The following is an 18,967-nucleotide window of genomic DNA, read 5'->3' on the forward strand; positions in this document are numbered from 1 at the left end:
GTGGGGATGATCCAGACTCCAAAGAAAAAGTCTTTTTCTGTTGTTGAATCATTAGAAAATATTCTCTTTTTTCTGTACATTTGATTGGAAAATCAGGTTTTCTGATCCATAAGATAATTCCTCAAACTTCTCAAAAAGTTCATCTTAACTTGGGTTCAAATCATCAAACCAGTCAGACACAGAAAGTATCTGAACTTTTCACCAAGTCACTCACCTTTTTCTATGGAAGACGTACAGCATTATAACCAACCCTCCTACTATCAGCAGAACGGCAATGGGCAGAGCAATGATCAGATGGATGAAGTTTTCATACGTTGCTGCAGAAACAAATGGGAAACAAGAAAATGTCATGAGGTGAACAAACTGCTCATGTCCTTTGTTTATACTGAGCTGGAAGTATGGGGAAAAAAATCCTTGAGAATTCCTTTATTGCCTATCATGAACTAGGAGTTCTGAAGGTAAACAGTATTGTACATAAAAGAGAAAAAAAACAAACCCTGAGTTATTTGTAAAAAGATTAAATAAGTGCCGATGGAGGAGTAAAGTCATTTTTATTTTCGAAGTACAGTGTATTCTGAAATAATAGTTCAAATGATGGATTCAAGTAAAATAATCTTTGTATACAGTTTGATAACTATTGGTGGAATTGCATACATTTGCTAAAAAAGAGAATAGATTCTTATGTATTACAGTGCTCAAGCTGTACTGACTTTTATCTGTCTTAGGACAGTTCCACAGACAATTAAAAAAAACCAAAAGTAACTGGATGGCACCCCTTGCCAAAGCTGCTCTGAATACGCCCCAAACATCAGCATCTATAGTTCCAAGCCTGAGATCACAGAGCTCCTGCCTGCTCATCACCATCCGCAGCTCTTACATGACAGATGGCAGGCTGGATGCTGATCTACACACTTGAAAATTCTGTCAGATGCTGGTAATCAGCATGTCCATAGGTAGCATAACAACCAGACAAGTGGACCACACATGCTGCAAGGATGCAGGGAGGAAGGGAGAGGGGAAGGGAGTCGGGGGAAGCTCGCCAAGCACAGAGGATGGTTGGAAATGATACTGGAGAGAAACCAGGGCCAGCTCCTAAGGGGCCTTGTCCAAGCTAAGCACTCTGAACTTCATTCTGCAGATTAAGCGGAACCAGTGAGAGCTCTCCAGCCCCACAGTGAACTGGTGGGATTTGTGTGGGAGAGATGGCTGTGCCTGAGGATAGCCTGGAAGGGCTGGCAGCGGCGAGGAGACCCTGCCCTGTCTGGGGCAGCGGGTGGGGGGGTGCCCTGGGCATGTTCTGCATCATCCAGCTCAGACCTCACCAAGGAATCACTGCTCCTTGTCTATGAATGAGAAAGCCTCACAGAGATAAACTGTCCTCCCCAGGGTCACACATGCAGCTGGCTGGCCATGACCTAGGGATTGGAACCCAGGCTTCCGGCGCCTCTGGCTCATATTTTCCCTACGAAGCAAGCGCCCTGGAGGCTCTGAGCTGAGGCGGTGGTGGTGGCTACAGAGGCTGGATTCCAGAGGTATTTCAGAGGCAGAATCAATGAGATGTGGGTTTGAATAAGAAATGGGTGGCAGGAGTGAAGGAAAGGGGAGGGGTGGCTGTGAGGTTCCTGGCTTGGGTGGTGGGTGGATTACGGGGTCACGGACTGAGCTGAGGAACAAAGGATGGAGAGAGATTTTGAAGGTAGCAACTGTGATTCTGGTTTTGTGCACGAGGCGTCTGAATTGCCTGTGGGACACCCACGTATGTGGAAATGAAGTTGGAACTCACTGGGGACCAAGCTACATCTATTGTAGATCACCCATCAATGATTATTCTGCCACTAAACACTACTATTATTATTACTCTGTGAGGACTATTAAAGCTATTTTAATTTTTTAAATTAAAGATATTTTTATCAAATAGCTCTAAAAATGGATACAGGCTCCTGCATTTCCTAATTCTTAAAAATACTTGCAAATTAACAGGGACTTTGGGAAGCTAGTGGAGTTTCTTTTTTGCCCCCGAGGATTATTTCTTCTATCTCTATCACTTATACTACTGGTCAAGTTGTATCCTATTCTTTTTGAGTTTCACATTTCAACGGGGACATGGAAAAAGTGGAACACATCCAGAGAAGAAAAAAATGACCGAATGGCTAGAAAATTGTTCTGTGAGACTGGGCTACAAGAAAAGGCCCCAAACCTGAGATTATTTAGTCTGGAGAAGAAAAGCCTAAGGAGTAATTTAATAGTATTCAAGCACATGAAGGGTTCCTAAAAGGAGAGCAGTTGCCAGAAAGCTTCCAAAGCTTCCATCTCCTCTGAGGATTGAACAGGAGGAAGGGAGACTCAACCACAGCAGGAGAGAATCTTGTCTGACACAAGGAAAAACTGCCCAACGGTAAAGCAGGCACGCAGATTTAATTTCCCCATGGTGTATGCCAACTCCTGCTGGAAAGATGCCATCAGAGCGGCCCTTGGGTTTCCCACTGGCTCCCGGCACTCACAGGGTTAAAAATGCGGGAGCAGTGGCAGAGAGGAACCTGTCATCTCTGCAGATAAGCCAAGGTCACTGAACCCCAGAAGCCAATGCTGCTGTTTCAAAGAACACAGCATCATGCTAGACCTCGAAACCTAGGCTCTGTTTCTAAGGGATGGATGTGGAGAGGGGAGGAGAGGAGAAGAGAGAAAACAAGCCACTTCTTCGGGGAGGGCTCTGGGAATACTGTGAAAGTTCCAGCGCTGGAGTGTGTGGCACTAGCCAACTGGAAGAGTAGGTAAAATGGACCACATGGAGAATTCAGACTATTTGAGATGATGGAATTATCTTCTCAAGCATCTGTTTACCCCTCACACAGCGCCAGGCTCATCAAATGCTACCTCAAGGTCTGCAATTCTATCCCTGCACATCCTTCTTTTGGTATCTGTCACTGTGTAGACTTCCAAATACCATGCATGTCTTTGACTAGGCGCTAACCAGGTGGACTGCTGGATTGACTGAATCCTGAATTTAAAAACTCAGACTCCAGACCAGAGTAGCACAGATGTGGACACCAGGAGAAACCAGGGCAGTGGGAATTGCCCACCTGACCCAAAAGTAGCACCACTAAGCAAGGCGGGACTGCTTTTTCTCGCGGAAGCAGTCAGGAATAGTGCTATGCCAGATTTGATCCCATTATCTGAACATGAAATAGTCTTAAAAATTTGGTTTCTAATACAAAATAACAGAAACTCAAAATGTAAATAAGGGATATTTATGTCACCAAATGAAAATACTGAATTTTCTTGGCCAAGCAAGTATAGTGCCCTTGTGCTCATACATTTTACAAAACTCACTTTTAAAATCTAAAATCCTCGCCTAGAATGGCCTTCTAAGAATTCTGTCTTGTCGATGGTTTGAGCATAAACTCACCACATGGCCCAGTCTCTGTGCCAAACAGGGACCACTGTGTGCTTTCAAAGTGTGTTGCTGCTTTAAAAGTGCATCTGTTATTTTACCGCTGAGGAGAGACAGGGGTGATGCCTCAGCCTGGGATGCTGTCACGGCGACTCCTGCCCTGGAGCAGGCTGGAGCAGAAGGCCCCCAGGTTTCTGTCACCCCTTAGGATTCTAAGCCCTGAGTCGGAGCCCCAGTCAGCATCCCTGACGAGGCAGGAGGCAGAATGGTCAATTCAATGCTTTGTAAAATGCTTTGGACATAAACCAAGTTGAGAGCACGGGCCCCTTGCTGTCTCCCTCAAAAGAGGGCCTCAGACCATCTCCCTGCCCATCAGATGAGGTAGGGACTCCAGGTGTGGCAGCTCCCCAGCCTGAGCTCCTAGATTAAGTGCTGGCAAAAGTGTGACTCTTCTGAAAGGTGGCCGACAGAAATCAGAAAACCAGAGAGCCAGGATGACGACCCAGGTTTCCCCAGTCCCAGCACCACCTGCTTTCTGTTTTCCCAGTGACTCCCTCCACAAGCCTTACTTTTGGCCTGGACATAGAAGAACACAGGATCAGTCCACGACCCGTTCCCAGAGAGAGAGGTGGCCTGGATCCGGGCCGTGTAGTTCCCCGGGTTGAGCCGGTTTAGCTTGGCCCCTCCATACTTCCTGTACTCCTGTCTGGACACACATTCCCGCTGATCCTGGAGGAAATAAAACATATGTGTCAATTTCCCACAAACACACTGCCTCGCCTCTCGCCTCCCGCCTCCCACCCAACACTGACCCCAATTTGCAATAAAAGGGAAAACACCCAGGCTTACATTATGGCAGTCCTCCAGTAACTCTAAGCACGCCCGACCTTTAACCAAACCTTCTTTCTTTAACCAAAAAGAGTTCCAGAAAGATTAAGTTATTAAGCCCAATCTCTAGGCTGAAAGATCGTTTTCTGCAAAGAAACAGTTTCTTGAGGGTGAGGATAAGCCAGCTCCTCGCACAGTGAGAATTCCCCAAAGAGCATAGAGTTGGTAAAAAGACCTGAATCCTCACTGACTTACCTCCTTATTTTACTGTTCAAAGTCTTCAGCTAACCAGGAGGTGCCCTGTGTTGAAGTGTAACACACGCTACACCTGCAACAGAAACGCACCCACACACGGCCGGTGCCCCAGTCTTACCTCGACTTGTGATCCATATTTTATTTCGTACATTAAAATCAATCCATTGGGATTCTCAGGTTCTGGCCATTTTAAAAAGATGGAGTTCTCAGGCCTTGGCTCCCAGGTCACTGGCCCAGGAATGTCATCTGCTCCTTCTGCACAATTGAAATAGGCGATAAAGTTAGATTCGAGTCCTCAGGGAGGGAGAAAAACACTGGACTAGCCTAAGAACACCCTCCCCAACCCCTCGTGCAGGACTGCGGACAGTGGCCGCAGCAACTCCTCCTGAGCTGGCCTTGCACACACAGCAGGGGTTTTGGAACTGGAGCAACCTAATGACCTGTAAGTCTCAAGATGCCACCATACCCTCCCTTCCCCTCAGTCTCCCAACAAAAAAGCCTACTCTCAAGTGCAGGAGGAAAATCTTGGCAAATTGAGTCACTTAGGTCTGCTACTCGGCTTCTATGTGATGCCATCAAACACAAGCATCATCGAAAAGGTGCTGAGTGAGCAGAAGCAGCGGCATCCAGCCTCCAAGCCGGGACCCAGATCCTTCATGCTCTGCATCTGCATGTGGCAGATGCAATTTCTGCGCAGGTGTAAAGGATGGTCCCCGAGCCCGCCTGGGAGGGAGCCGCCAGGAAGCTGGTGCTGAGCGCAAGCTCGCTGCCTTCATCAGCGATTCCTGAAGCTGCCGGGTGAGGCTGGGGTGCCTGCTCTCCTGCTTTTGCTTCTTAAAGCAGTAAGCCAAGTGGTGAGCAATGTCACTGCAAGTTCCAGCTGGGAAACACTGAGAAATCAGCTGGGCTTTCTCTCCTAGGAGGGTGAGGAGACTAAGGCCGGGTAGGCTGGCAGCAGCACGTCGGTGCCAGAACTGCGCCCAGGAGGCCCCGCCCCCAGACTGCAGACACTGTGCTCTGCGCTACCTGCCAGCTCTGCAAGGAGGTGAACCGGGCAGTTCACCGATCCTGAAAGATGGATGTATGGCTGTCTAAGCCACAGGCAGCTTCTAACTTACAAGGGGAAGGTGAAGACCAAACAAGCAGGATAAAAGGCTGCTTGGGAGCGGACCTTGAGGAGCAAAACTCAGTCTGAATCAAGGCAGCTAAATGGGGATTTCGCTGAAACTTAAGAACTTAGGAGGGACCTGGCAAGAAAGGGCCATGGGAATGCACAATGCAAACCAAGGAGAAGGAAAAGAGCGGACCCTGCATCGAGCTCCCTGCTCTCGAGTACTTTGTATGGAGAGACTGGGATGGGAGTGGGGTCACGATGTGTGAACTCCATTCCCTGGGCTGCTGGGCTACCAAGCTGCCTGCAAATGACCATCCGTTCTTTAATAAGCAGGACAGACTAAGGGTCATCGCCCTGGGTGTCGGCCTCCGTGTCTACAAATCACAGTCTCCGCTAGGCTGTGAGTCGGGCGTGGGGTGAGCTGGATGACACCATACCTGCAGGCATGGTTCTTGCAAAGACAAAGTTGGAGGCACTGCAGCCAAGCTTCTCAGCTTCGTGGTTACAGCTGTGGATATCGATTCGGTACAGAGTAAAAGGCCGGAGGTTGGAGATGACAGTTCTCTCCTTGTTATCCACTCTGCTCTCGAAGAAAGGGTACTCGGTCTCGAGCTCTTCCGGGTCTGTGATGTTGTAGGTGTCCACCACCGTGGTGTTCCTGTTCCGGCTGGACATGGTGGTGTTGGCGACCTGCATGACCTCCCTCCGCTTCCGTTCAGGTCTGCAAGGAAGAGAGAGAGAAATGTGGCTTGTGAGTGAGGGCTTCCACCTCTTTTGTCTTTTCTGTGACTCGAGTCAGAGAAAGAAAAGAAAAATCTTCACCTTGGAATAAAAGGAGCTACTCAACCCCCTTGCATAAGAACCAACAAATAATAATACAGGGATTTCCTTCCTCATTATTTATTTTGCTTTCTCTATGCTGCAAACCTCAGCCTCAACGTGCAACCTGCCCCCTGGCTCCCTGAGTGGTTACTCAATGGTACCTAGGGGCAAACTAACACCTCAGCCCCTCCAGCGGGGAGGCTCAGTAGCACCTGGGCTGTTTCCTCAGAGCTGTTACAGTGGACAGGGCCTGGGGAAGGGAGGCCACCCGGGACGCTGTCGGGAAGGCAGGGGGCCAGCAGAATGGCACGTCCCGATTCTCTGTAAACAGCCGCACGTCCACACCGTGTGACCAGCAGCTAATGTCATGGCCAGCTTTTCCCACACCCACCGATGGGACAAATTACTCCTGTCAGAAAACCTTGTTTACTCTTCAACATCTGTTGATATTTCAGTCACTTAAACCAAACTTTGTGACTTAAACTATAAAGGCAGGGATCAATGAAAGGCACTTGGCACCAGATACTGACTCCAGAAAGGAACTCATGACCTCAGGCTGCCATCCTACTTCAAGACACATGGACGTGGACGGTGAATAGCGTCATACTCAACCTGACTTGACTGGTTTTAAGCTCTAAATAAACTGTTCTTAGAATGAATTGAAAGAAATAAAAATCGTCTTTGGAGAATTTAGTTGTAAAACAGAAAAGCTTCCTTTATGATTTATTCAGCCGTTCTGTTACCCAGACACTCCTTTTACCCAAATTCTGTGGGAAATTGTGTGGACATCAGATGTACGCCTCAGTAGGAGGCATGAAAAATCCCAAACGTGAGGTTCTTATCAACTGTGGCCCCTCACCATGGGCAAAGTAGGATATTATGTCTGTCCTGTGAAAAGAAAGGACAGCAAGTGCAACTAGACTTCAGACAGCGGCCATCAAGACCGCAGGGTGGACACACGCATTCATCAGGGGAATGTGGTGTAGAGGAAACTTATTTTGAACTCAACAATGCAAACACAAGGCATTCGTGAAATCTGTGTCACCCACAGCTCTGCCTTCCTATCACCTGATCCTGTGTTCTTGGACTGATGAGGAAAACAGGCACTGTCTTGTAACTATCAACAGAAAGCTAGGGGCTCTTCAGTGAAACCTTTCCAAAGCCTGGACTCACAGCCTGAACCTCGGACAGGTCTTTGGGAAAAGACGGCAACGTAGCCGGCAGCCTCTGCTGGAGAATAAACAGATGGCTCCTGCTGGCCTGTCTGGGATGCTCTAAATCCATCCTCTTCTGTGTCCAAAGGAAGTAACACCGGCCAAGACCCTGCTGGCACGGGGGGCGATGGACTGTGTTGAGAAGCAATGCCATGAAGGGAAAGAGCCCCGGTGTGTGGGGAAGAAGGGCCAAGCCCCAAATCCATAGTTAGTGAATCAGGGTGGTGGAGAAGCCACTGAACCCAGGTTCTAGTTTTAAAACATCTTTGAGCTCTTTTCCATCCTCAAACTTTCTGATTCTCGAGACCACGCGTGATATACAGGATATCTGGACCAACACATGAACTGCAGCTATATCAATCACCCGTGAACAGGAGATGTCACCGGCGGGGCAGGTCGGGAGGTTCCATGGTTTTAACGGCAGGAGAGGAGGGGGCAGAAAGCTGCTAAGTGACCGATAGCTTCATTCTGAAAAGGAAATAGTGCCTCCACTTCCAAAAGGTCTTGATTTCCTGTTTTAATGATTTTTCAAAGTAAGATATCTATCTTTGACTAGTATACAAATATCAGGAAGGTCACGTGACAGAAAATAAAAGTCTCTTTCAAAACCATTTGTTGCTACAACCTAAGAGAGCTTTTAAGGGCAAAGCAACTGCAGGATAAACAGAAGCTCGGGACTGCTGGTGCCCCTCTGGGTCGGGAGCTGGAAGAAGAGTGATCCCCAGGACAACGTACTGGCAGTGGGCTGGCAGCTGGGGCGCCATGGGGGTCAGGAAACGGGCTCGTAGGTATAATGCTGGCCTGAATCTTGCTCCTTTGCCCAGATTTCAGGCATGAGGTTGTTTCTAAACTCTGTGCTACAATTTTTCAGGAAGACAAAGGAGCCATCAGTCACCACTGTTTCCATCTCCTTCCCCAGACATCACAAGGCTGCCCTGCTAAATGTCCCTCCACTTTTCTTTTCTTTCTTTTTTTTTCTTGTGGTAAAACAAACTTTTAAAGTTAAAAAAAAAAACTAACAAAATTTTGTCATTTTAACCACTTTTAGGTGCACATTTCAGTGTCATTAATTACATTCATAATTCTGTGTAACCATCACCACTATTTCCAAAATCTTTCATTACCCCAAACAGAAGTTCTACATGCATTAAGGAATAACACCCTATTTCCCCTCCCCACAGCCCCTGGTAACCTCTAATCTACTTTCTTTTGCCATGAATTTATCTGTTCAAGATATTTCATACACATATGGAATCATACAATATCTCCTTCTGCGTCTGGGTGCTTTCACTCAGCATAATGTTTTCAAGGTTCATGCATGTGGTAGCCCATGCTTCAGAATCTCATTCTTTTACAGGGTTGAATAATATTCCATTGGAGGGCAAGACCACATTGGTTCATCCATTCATCTCCTGGTGGACACACGGGATGTTCTCAGCTTTTGGCTATTTGAATAATTCTGCTCTAAACATTTATCTTCCTCCGCTTTTGTCCCCACTAGGCAGAAGCAGAGGCTGGAGCAGCGGAGCAGACAGATGCCCTGGCGTTGGTCGGGCTGCTTGGCATGGAAAGGCTGTCTTTTGCGCAGCTTCACAAACTGCTTGTCAAGGGTGCCAGTGGCTCTCGGTTATGCTTTGAAGTTGGGCCCCTTTCAAAACTGACTCTGAGTCTCTCCCTCTCCCTTCGCTCCACCTTGGCCAGGCTGGGAGGCCGCAGGGAGGCGTGGGAAGGACAACCGAGGGCCCAAACCCGGCTCCTCTGCTTGCTGGCGTGTGCTTGGCCAGGTGATTGCCGCTCTCTGCGCCCACGTGCCCCCCACAGGGGCTGGGCGGCCACAGGGCAGCTGCACCTGTCACCTGTCACGCGTCACGCTGACAGCCCCCCACAGCTCAGGCCGTGAGCTCCGGCCCGTTCCATGAGGGCTGAGTGGCTTGGGTAGTAACCCCACTCGCCAAGCTGGCCGCCTACACTGTTGTCCCTCCTTGACGGCTGCTGGGTCTCACCTTTGAGGCTGTTGACCTACACACCACAGGGTGGAGAGAAAGCACCAGGACCTGCCCAAGGACCCTCTCAGAGGACACGGTACCTGGGCACGAAGATGGCGTTGTGCAGGAAATTCTCGAAGACCTTGCGGTACTCGGCCTCCTCCTTCTCGGCCTGCTTCTCGGCTTCGGTTTTGGGGCAAGCGCAGCACGGCCCTTTCTCCCCACCACACACTTCGGTCTTGGGATTCTCCGTCACCTCCTCAACGTCGATGGTGCCATCGGCGTACTTCCTGATGGGGATTTTGTCTGCTTGGAAAAGAATAGCCCAACGAGAGCCAAGTTACACAGGCTGGTGAGGAAAGGAAGAGCCATCAGCACCTGGGCTCACGACCACAGCTGCTTCCCGACAGACAGCTGATGCTGGCCCCGGTGTATGCGGCCTCGGGGTTTGGGAGTCACAGCCACAGGTGTCTCCTGCCCCTCCCACCCTCACCTTTGGAGCAGTAATTATGCCGGTAAAGGTAGCTGTCCTGGGGCTGGCGCTGCCACCTTACGATGTAGTAGCTCAGGTTGCCGTTGGGCAGGGAAGGAGGGTTCCACTTCACGATCAGCTGAGAGGAGGAGTTTGATGCTGAGAGTACATCCAGGGGGATGGAAGGAACTGGAAAGGGGGACAAAGGACATTTCAGAAAATGGAACGAACCCAAGATCCTGGCTGTCAGATACCCAGAGCAAACCCACAAGAAGCTAAAAGTCTGATCTCCACAGGAAAATGGTGGTGAACACTGAAACACAAAATGAAAACCGAACCTTGTTTTGAAATTGTATTACTTTCCTTTTATAATATCTGTTCTCTGTGATAACAAACATTACTGAGCTGCAGGTGGAAAAGGGTGGTGGGAGCACAGCCAGGGTTGGAATGGATGACTTAAAACCCACAGTTAATGCAAACACTGGACTTTCCTCATTTACTACAGCTGCCATCCTCCAAAACATTTAATGTCAACAGTTTCAGCAAATGGTAAAACTGACTGACTTGCATTTCATCTGAGATTTTGAATCTCTGATAAAAATGGCAAAAAGCCAAAATGAAAGGGGGAAGTAAAAAGGGTGCTGGGGAGAGAGAGTGTGTGTGTGGGGAGGGAGAGGGAGAGGGAGAGGGAGAGGGAGAGGGAGAGGGAGAGGGAGAGGGAGAGGGAGAGGGAGAGGGAGAGGAAGAGGGAGAGAGAGAGAGTGAGTGTATGGGGGGCTTGGAGGAAAAAGTAGTGCAAAGGGCCAGTAAATCTACTGATTGTATAATCATGATTCAATGGAACTATGGAGTCATAACTATGAGAAGCAGTCTAAAAACACCTCGAACACACATAAAGCCCCGATTTCAAGTAATGGACTCTGTTACCAGCAAAAGAACATTGATTTACAGGCAAAGCATAAGAATCTGGTCAATATTTACTTACTATTGCCCCTAAACCCAAACCTGGAGCTGAACTGTGTATAAAGGGCAAATGCATCCAGGGACCACTGAAATCTTATTCTCTTTGGGTTCAGAAAAAAGCATCAATTTTGGTAGATTTTCCAAAGTGCAAAAGACACCTTCATTGTATGTCACTTAAGCATAATGGCCATGTAAGCTGCTTTTAAAATTTAAAAGCTTAAGGTACAAAATCTTATACACAAGGGTCTGAACACTTGTAAGGAAGGACACTTTAGGAAAAAGTTATGACTAATACTAACTTTTTCTCGGAAAACATTTTACTGAATGCTAGGCCACTTTAGTGCTTCCTAGAATAAGTACTTCAGAAACACACAGCTCACCCCTAGATGTTTCAATAACAGTTGTCACAAAAAAGCTTAGGCCATGGACCAAGTCAGTCTCTGTCCCTACCACTTGTGAAGACAGACGCCAAAATAGAGCAAACTGACTCAATTTGTACAGTGCTTTGTTTTCCATTTTTGGTGAAAGGAAACAAGTTTCTTAAGAATTGGTCTTAACAAAGAAAGACTTTTATTTTCCCCAAATTAGCTACAATGAATTACTTGCAAATTCTTAGGCTGAACAACTTGTTGTGTTGCCTTTGAGCCTCTGCTACAACATCGCAGGCCTAGAATCAGAAGCCTGTGTCACATTTATTGATATAAACATTGTGCCATCAGTGACGTGATAGTAGCCACTTAGAGGATCATAGAGATGGAACAGGGGAGGGGAGGGGAAAGGAGGAGGGGGCAGGAGAACATGAGCAAAAGGATTTCCCCACCAACATTTTTTCCTCACCCTCTTTGCCATTTAAATTCATTTCGTGCCAGTTTATGCATATTTTACAGCAGCCTATGTATTGTAACAATGGCCATCATCAAAGAATGTTTATCAGTGCCTTTTAAAATGATGTGCATTTCCCTACTTCTAACCTGGTTTTTATATACTTGGAAAATATACACAAATGTTTGCTCTCCTTAGTTCCAGATTCTGGAGCTGAGAAATGAGTTGGTTTAGAAAACGGAGATCGGGGAGAAGGAGGCACATTTTCATCAGTGAACACTTGGAATGTCCACAACATGGTTCATCTCATGTTTTTCAACTTTTGTCTGCTTTCTTGGAACCCTAGCCACTACAGGACGAAGGTGAGAAACCAGGGAGCCACCTGAGGTAACTGGAACAACAACCAGGGTTTCAGTTCCCAGAGGTCCAACTGTCCAAATAAACAAGAAGGGCAGCCTTAGAGGACCTTATCCAGTCTGGGTCTCCCAATGAAACCAACCCAGCACCCTGGAGGACCTGAGCTCACTGGTCCAGGACAGTCAGAATGATAATGGAAGACAGTACCAAGTCCAGAAGATGGCCTGGAAGAGGCTAGGGAGTGGGAAAGAAATATGATACAGTATTATATATTGACAAGACAGACAAATAAAAGACAGACTGGCCCAGGACAGGGAGAGACAACAGGCACAGCTCAGTGTCAGCCCTCTGACTACATCTTGTCATGAGTGAGGACCCTGAGCTGACGAGGCGTGGGACGGCAGGGATGGTGCGTGAATACCTGAAGCGTTGGTGCGAATGTACAAGATCTCACTCTTGGCTCCACGGATGTGGTCATTCTCCACCATGGTGAGGGTCACAGCCTTGACGTAAACGGCATACTGTGTCCAGGGCTTCAGTCCATGCAGTAAAATGCCGGGCTCCGCATCCTTGTTGGGTGGGAGGTCCACATCTACCATGTTCCAGCTGTTGGAGCCACAGGCATCCTGCCCGTCATACTCTGTGACGTTTTTAAAGGGTCTGAAACACAATCGATGAAGCTCAGAGAATGTTTTAGGCCGCTGACATCAAAGCTCTCAGAAACCTCCCCCCAGGGCCTCCCACATCATACTTTCTATAATGGGAATTCTAGATAAAAACGAATCATCAATTAGATCTTTGTAGAAGAATAAAATTAAGCCACCGGACTCCAGGTTTCACAGTTCTGTACACACGATAGAGTCGAACCCTCTGCCTCAGGAAGAGGAAGTTCCATAATTACTGGGATTGGAAATGCTGCTCCTTAAGAATATACGCAAATGCTCTTTCCCTCTCTTCCCCATTTTTTCACCATTAAGAAAAAACAAGAGTAGTCATTTAATGCAAACATCATTATTGATAAAGAATAACTTCTGGAGAAAAATGCCTTTGCTACAGAAAAACAACTTCTCAAATACAGCTTCTAAAATCTAATATGCTCACAAACAATTCTGATTGCTTAAGTATCTGATAACATTCAAATATTTAGTTTCCAGATTATCTCAGACACTAACGTCACTGTCAGGGCACTGGTAGACCGTTAAAGAGGATGATGATTCTGCACAGATGCGGAGTTGGGCAGGGATTCCACGCCTCTCAGATGAAAGGGCCAGACAGACACTGGCTTCTGAAACAGACATTCACACACCCCTCCCTGTCGCTGTGATGGAAGATGAGTGACTCCCACATGCAGGGACAGTGAATGCCTGATAATCTCGCATCCTGCTTTTCTCATGGCAAGGGCACTCCCAGGGCCCCAGCTCCAGCAGGGGCAAAGGGTACCAGATGCTGCCACTGGTGGCTCTGGTTCCAGCTCCGGGGAAGCCAAGCACCTGGGAAAGGGACCTATGGCATCAAGGTGGGACCTGGGTGAGGAGGGTGACTAAGAGGCCTGGGGGAACCACCTGGATACAGGAGGCAGAGGAAGGAAGGGGGAGACCAAGAAGAGCTGCCATCTGGAGGGATGTCCTGGCTGCCCAGGCAGGCAAACACCCTCTGAAGGCACAAGAAAAGCCCCCAGTAGATTTTGGGAGAAATTCTGAAAGGTTTGAGACATGAAGGTCAGTCTCTCTCCATTCTCCGTCCCTTGTTTGGAGGGCTTATGACCTAGAGCAGAAGGCCACACCTTGGGAGGGGCCACAGATAGAGTGACCAGAATAGATGATAGACCCACCGGGAGGTCACCTCAAGGGGAGCTGAGCATCCTGAGGGGTGTTCCCAGACTATGGATCAGGGGGACCAAGGCTGCAATGATATTGCAACCAGACCCTCCAACCCCGTTCATGAACGTCTGGACTGACCTAATTCTCCACAAAACAAGTTTTCCCCTTTGGACTTATTTTATTCAAGCACCTCTAATCACCCACTGAAGAAGGAAAGGCCTCAAGCTAACACTGTTTTGTTTGTAGCTGTCACTGGCGGTGATGGATGTCACGTGACAGACAGGAGGGTGGCGAGGATGAAGCCCTGCCAACACGTCACCAAGCACAGACACTCACGCTTCCTTGTAGTAGACGGTGAAGCTGATGAGGTCCCTGTAGTCAGGGGGCCGGTACCGGTGCCAGGTGATGATGATGCGGTTCTTCCACGTGGTGGTGGAGGTGAAGTGCAGGACGTCACTTTCACCTGGGGCAGAGGCACATCCATGAGTGACACCCATCTATGTCCTTTCCCTCCACGTGTCTGAGAGGTCACCTGCCCTGTACTATGGCCCTCTCCCCCAAAGCTGTCTGTACTTGCAAAGCCCCTTTTTGGACTTCTCAGTGGCTTTCTTGTTTCTACTAAGGACCCAAACATTGCGCTACGTGGCCTCCAAGGGGCTCGGTCCTTTGTTTTAGTACACTTGGTGGCTCTGGACGTGAACCTGTGAGTGATTCCTAACCTGAAGAGAAGGACCTCTGGATGGAGCAAGGTGGCCTTGTCTCTGCTCTTCCCTAAGATGCGGGCCACCCAAGGGGCTGGGGAAGGTGAGAGTGGACCTTGATGCTGGGTGGACTCTTCTTAGACATGACGACACCTGTCTTGCAGTTGTGGATATCTGCCCGCTTGTGTCAAATTACCAAAGACAGGTTAACAGAACAGCTGTGCCACAGAGGGGAACTTTTCTTAGTCCGCACACGGTATCGACACCTTCCTGTGCAAGGACACAAGAACGCCTTGGCGGCTCCAGCTAGCGCTGACGCGCAGCGGGGAATGGATTGAGCGCTGATCGGACCCATTTCACTTGGAACAGCCTTCTGCGCTCTGTGGGAAGGAAGCCTCTGCTGGTGAGGGATGATGGGGATGCTGCCCCGAGCCCCCTCGTGCTCCCGGACCTGATTCAAACTGTGATGAGAACCCGGGAAGAACTGATGATTGCCTCCCTCGTGGAGACACGAAGCTCTCCTACGAATTGTCCTTCCCCCCGTGTCTGCCCGACTCCCATTGCACCCTCAGCAGGTGAAACAGAGGCTAAAGGCAGTTAAAAACTGAGAAGTCTCTGGGGCAAAACGTGATGGATTGAGATGGGAAAAACGTTGCAGTTCCTGCTAAAGTGTTATTTAGAGAGGAAACATGATTTCATTTTCAAGGGAAAATAAATGGCTACTGCATTCATGACCTGACAGGTCAGACTGGCCCACTCTAAGGAAAACACTTTGACAGCACTCTGCTGCATCCGCTTCTGCTATGGTCTGAACGGGGAATGTGGTGAGGGCTGTGGCGCGGCATGTGAGGGAGAAGGCCCTTCAGCTCTGCGTCTGGTTTCTCGACTCTAAAAACTCTTCCTGAGCAACTCGAGTGTCTACCAGGTAAATCCAGAGCCAGCAAAATGAAGTCCAATGCTGCCGGTTTCGCAGATTCTCTTGCGCCGCGAGCGCACGTGCAAATCACCCTGGATCACGTAGATTATTCTTTTCTAATACCTGGCCCTTATCAAAAGCCGATGGTGGAGAGACTATTTTTATAACTTGATCCAGCCACACAGAACCACACCATTTTTAAAAGCAGTTTTACATACAGGGTTAGGTGAGAAACTCACCGCTCAGAGGCAAAACCTTAAAGCAGAAGTCGCATAACCAGTGTAAGATTATAATTATATTGTTCTAAATTTAAAAAGCAGTATCAATCCAGGGAGGCAGGTTCCCTCCACCTTTCATGTTGTGGTAGGAACCAGGTGGAGGCCAGGTCAGGGACGGGGGCCCCTGGCCTCCCCTCCACTCCAGAGATGGAGGGCCGGGTTTGCTCCCTCCCGGGGCTGGACAGGACCAGCTCTCCCCTAGAAAATAATCCAACCGTGTGCCTGAGCATAAAAGACACTTAACTCTGTGTATTCTGTAAGCACCTCTTTAAAATCTGAGTGAAAACACATTTACAAATGTTTAGCACACACAAATAGATGCTACGGAAAATTTACAAATATGAATCTGCCCCACTACTGCCTTTGAAGATATCCACGTGTGAGCAAAGTGCTCATTAAGGAGGCCCCATATGAAACAAGGAGGGGGCCACGAACGGAAGCTGCTGTGTAGATAGGAGGAGGGTCCACTCACAGGAGGCTCTCTCTCCGTTGTTCCTGGTGTTTATGTCCCCTTTGCTCTGGCGCCCTTTAGTCCCCGTCACTTCCTCCATGCGGTAAATCTCGGAGACACACAATTTGGGATTGAAAGCAAAGTACATTTTCCCGGCTTTGATGGTCAGGTTGCGGTGGTCCCAGTCCCACAGCTGCTGCAAGTTCTGGTTGTCGAGGACGTAGAAGGAGTAATTCCTAGAAGCACAGAAATCAGCATCAGCACCCTTGCCCTTTGCCACCAGACACCCCATGCTGTGCCTCTTCGCCACAAGGCTCCAGAAAACACTGCCTTTGCGGGTAAGAGATGTAGTTATTAATGGTATCTAAGAAAGAATAGTCACTGTTAACAATAACAACAATATGATTCAAGGACAATATCAAATAGATAAAACACTAATTAATTTGATGACCCCTATTACCAACAATAATGCTTCTCACACTGGAGGATGCTACTGAAATCATTCCCTAGAAATGCCTCTGGTTATTTCTCTGAAGCAGAGTATATACAATGAGCTTGAAATCAGTCCATGGGAGAACAGATATGCTCTGCTACTCAACCGGAACAGCTTACAAATTTGCTGTAGAAAGTCTGCCATTATCCTTGGGGGTAAATCCCATCCCATCCGTGCTGTCAGCAGCATATGACGGTGTAGGAGAGAGAATGGGACAGGGAGACAGACTCGGGGGTGAACCAACCCTGGGTCAGCTCCCTCCTCCAGATTCACCCCACCCTGAAAAGCCTCAGCCCAAGTCCTCGGGGAAGGTGGGGGAAGATAAATGGCTCCCAATGGGCATTCCCCCAGGCCACCCATCCACGCAACAGCAACTCAATGTCCAACAAGTTTAGGGTGCACAAAGCTTATTTTCAGAGGGCTGGGCCCCACCCCGGGAGTTTCTCATTAGGAAGTCTGGGTGGGCTGAGAATCTGCATTTTTAACTAGCGCCCACGTGATGCTGGGACCACATTTGGAGAACCACTGGTCTAACAGACCCTGGGCACCACCGAGGGGCTGGGGGTCCAAAGCCGACCAAGTCAGACATCGGTCCTGCTCCCAGTGGGTGGACGCAGAAGCAGTAGACCCAGCTGCTTCTGAAGGAGAGGTGGGGGGACAGCCAGCATCGGCAACCACTAACACTGGCCACCCAGAGACAAACCCATACCCGGGGAGGCAAGAGAGCAGACAGCTCCGGCTTGGGGTCTGGAGAAAGAGCCTTGCAGGTCCTTTCTGTCTGGGTCCGTTGGTAAACCAGGCAGGCAGGGTCACAGATGCCATCTGAGTCCTCTGTGCTGACAGGTCTGCTCCCCACAGAACTCAGACCCTTCTCCCCCTCCTATCCCCCAGCCTGTTTCCTTCTGGGGCTCACTCAAGCACCTTCTACAAAACTGAGTCTAAGTACTGGTGCCACATTTTGAGTTATGTCTAGGACCCACTCAGGGATCCAACACATAAACAGTAGAGAAGGAAAGGATCCCAACCTTCTTTCCAGAGCCGGGACAGCCCAGACAGAAGCCCAGAGAACTCCTCTGCCCTGGGTGGTGTCCACTGGGCACCTCTGTGCAACCGGTGAGGTTCACTTACACCCGGACCACGACCTCTACCAGGACTCTACCCGCCGGTCAGTCCACAGCCTGAGTCTCACTCATTGAGAGCAAAGCAAAAGCCATGGTTCCAGTGCTGTGAAGCCCACCTGTACATTTCCCCGGGAATTCATGAGGCATTCAGAGACAGGGGTCCAGGACTATCAATGCCATTTATGAGCTGCACAGCCACAGGCAGGTCACTCAGTGCTTTCTGTAGCTCCGTTTACTCACTTATTGGACAACAAGGGGCACAAACGGTGTCATATGAGCTCCCTGTCGGTTTTAAGGGCCCAGGAGGAGTTACTGAGCTGAGGTGGGATCTGCTCCCCCAGCCTGAAGCCCAGCCCCTCCATGAGCACCAGGTCACGTCGGTGCAGGTGCTGGGGGTGGGGATCCTGCCCACACAGGGGTGCAATGCGCCAATAAGTCCAGAGGCAGCACCTCAGAAACTAAGCCAGGCTCCTCACAAACCCACCTGAGGCCTCGACACATTCACGGCCACCAAACCAGGTGACAAAAACTGGCAAGTCAACAAATCCTTTCCTTTCAGCAAGAGCTCACTCCCCAATATCTGCTGGAAAAGGAATGTAAGACATTGTCCAGAGGAATCTAGACTTGGGCTACGTACCACAAGGCCATGAGTGCAGGAGGGTGGTGTGGCAGGTGGAAGGTGGGGTCCACAGTGCCCCCCCCCGCCATCTGCTCCCTCACTGCCAGGCTGCAGGTGATGCTGCTGGGAGAAGGGGTGTCCGCAGAGTTATACAACCGGAGGAGGGGTTCACAGGTGGAGGCAGATGTCTCCTATCATAGGCCATTCTTGCCCTCAGAATACTCCCAGCTCTGAAGGACACTCTGCGGCATCAACACGAACCCCGTGGGTCTGGCTGCTCCCAGGTTCCCAAGTAGGCCACATGGGACAAAATCTCCTTGTTGGTGCAGAAAGCTCTGGGCGGGG

The 18,967-nt window shown here is 49.1% G+C and overlaps 1 protein-coding gene across 5 annotated transcripts in view; it reads right to left on the bottom strand.

Moving 5' to 3' along the window:
* Positions 1-18,967, bottom strand: part of IGF1R (insulin like growth factor 1 receptor) — a 306,920-nt gene that overhangs the window by 33,846 nt on the left and 254,107 nt on the right. For 3 of the 5 annotated variants that reach the window (XR_007475598.1, XM_033431454.2, XM_033431452.2), the window contains 9 exons: positions 16,411-16,625; positions 14,380-14,506; positions 12,645-12,883; positions 10,103-10,270; positions 9,711-9,918; positions 6,026-6,309; positions 4,593-4,729; positions 3,961-4,120; positions 215-317 (listed from right to left, as the gene is read on the bottom strand). Coding sequence is in view for 4 of the 5 variants with exons in the window: in XM_033431454.2 (XP_033287345.1) it covers positions 215-317; positions 3,961-4,120; positions 4,593-4,729; positions 6,026-6,309; positions 9,711-9,918; positions 10,103-10,270; positions 12,645-12,883; positions 14,380-14,506; positions 16,411-16,625 (1,641 nt within the window). In the remaining variant the exon portion in view is untranslated. The remainder of the gene's footprint in view (positions 1-214; positions 318-3,960; positions 4,121-4,592; positions 4,730-6,025; positions 6,310-9,710; positions 9,919-10,102; positions 10,271-12,644; positions 12,884-14,379; positions 14,507-16,410; positions 16,626-18,967) is intronic. The other 2 variants (XM_004271659.4, XM_033431453.2) reach the window with 1 other exon arrangement.

The sequence above is a fragment of the Orcinus orca genome, chromosome 2 (assembly GCF_937001465.1).
Source record: "Orcinus orca chromosome 2, mOrcOrc1.1, whole genome shotgun sequence".
Classification (NCBI taxonomy): Eukaryota; Metazoa; Chordata; class Mammalia; order Artiodactyla; family Delphinidae; genus Orcinus; species Orcinus orca.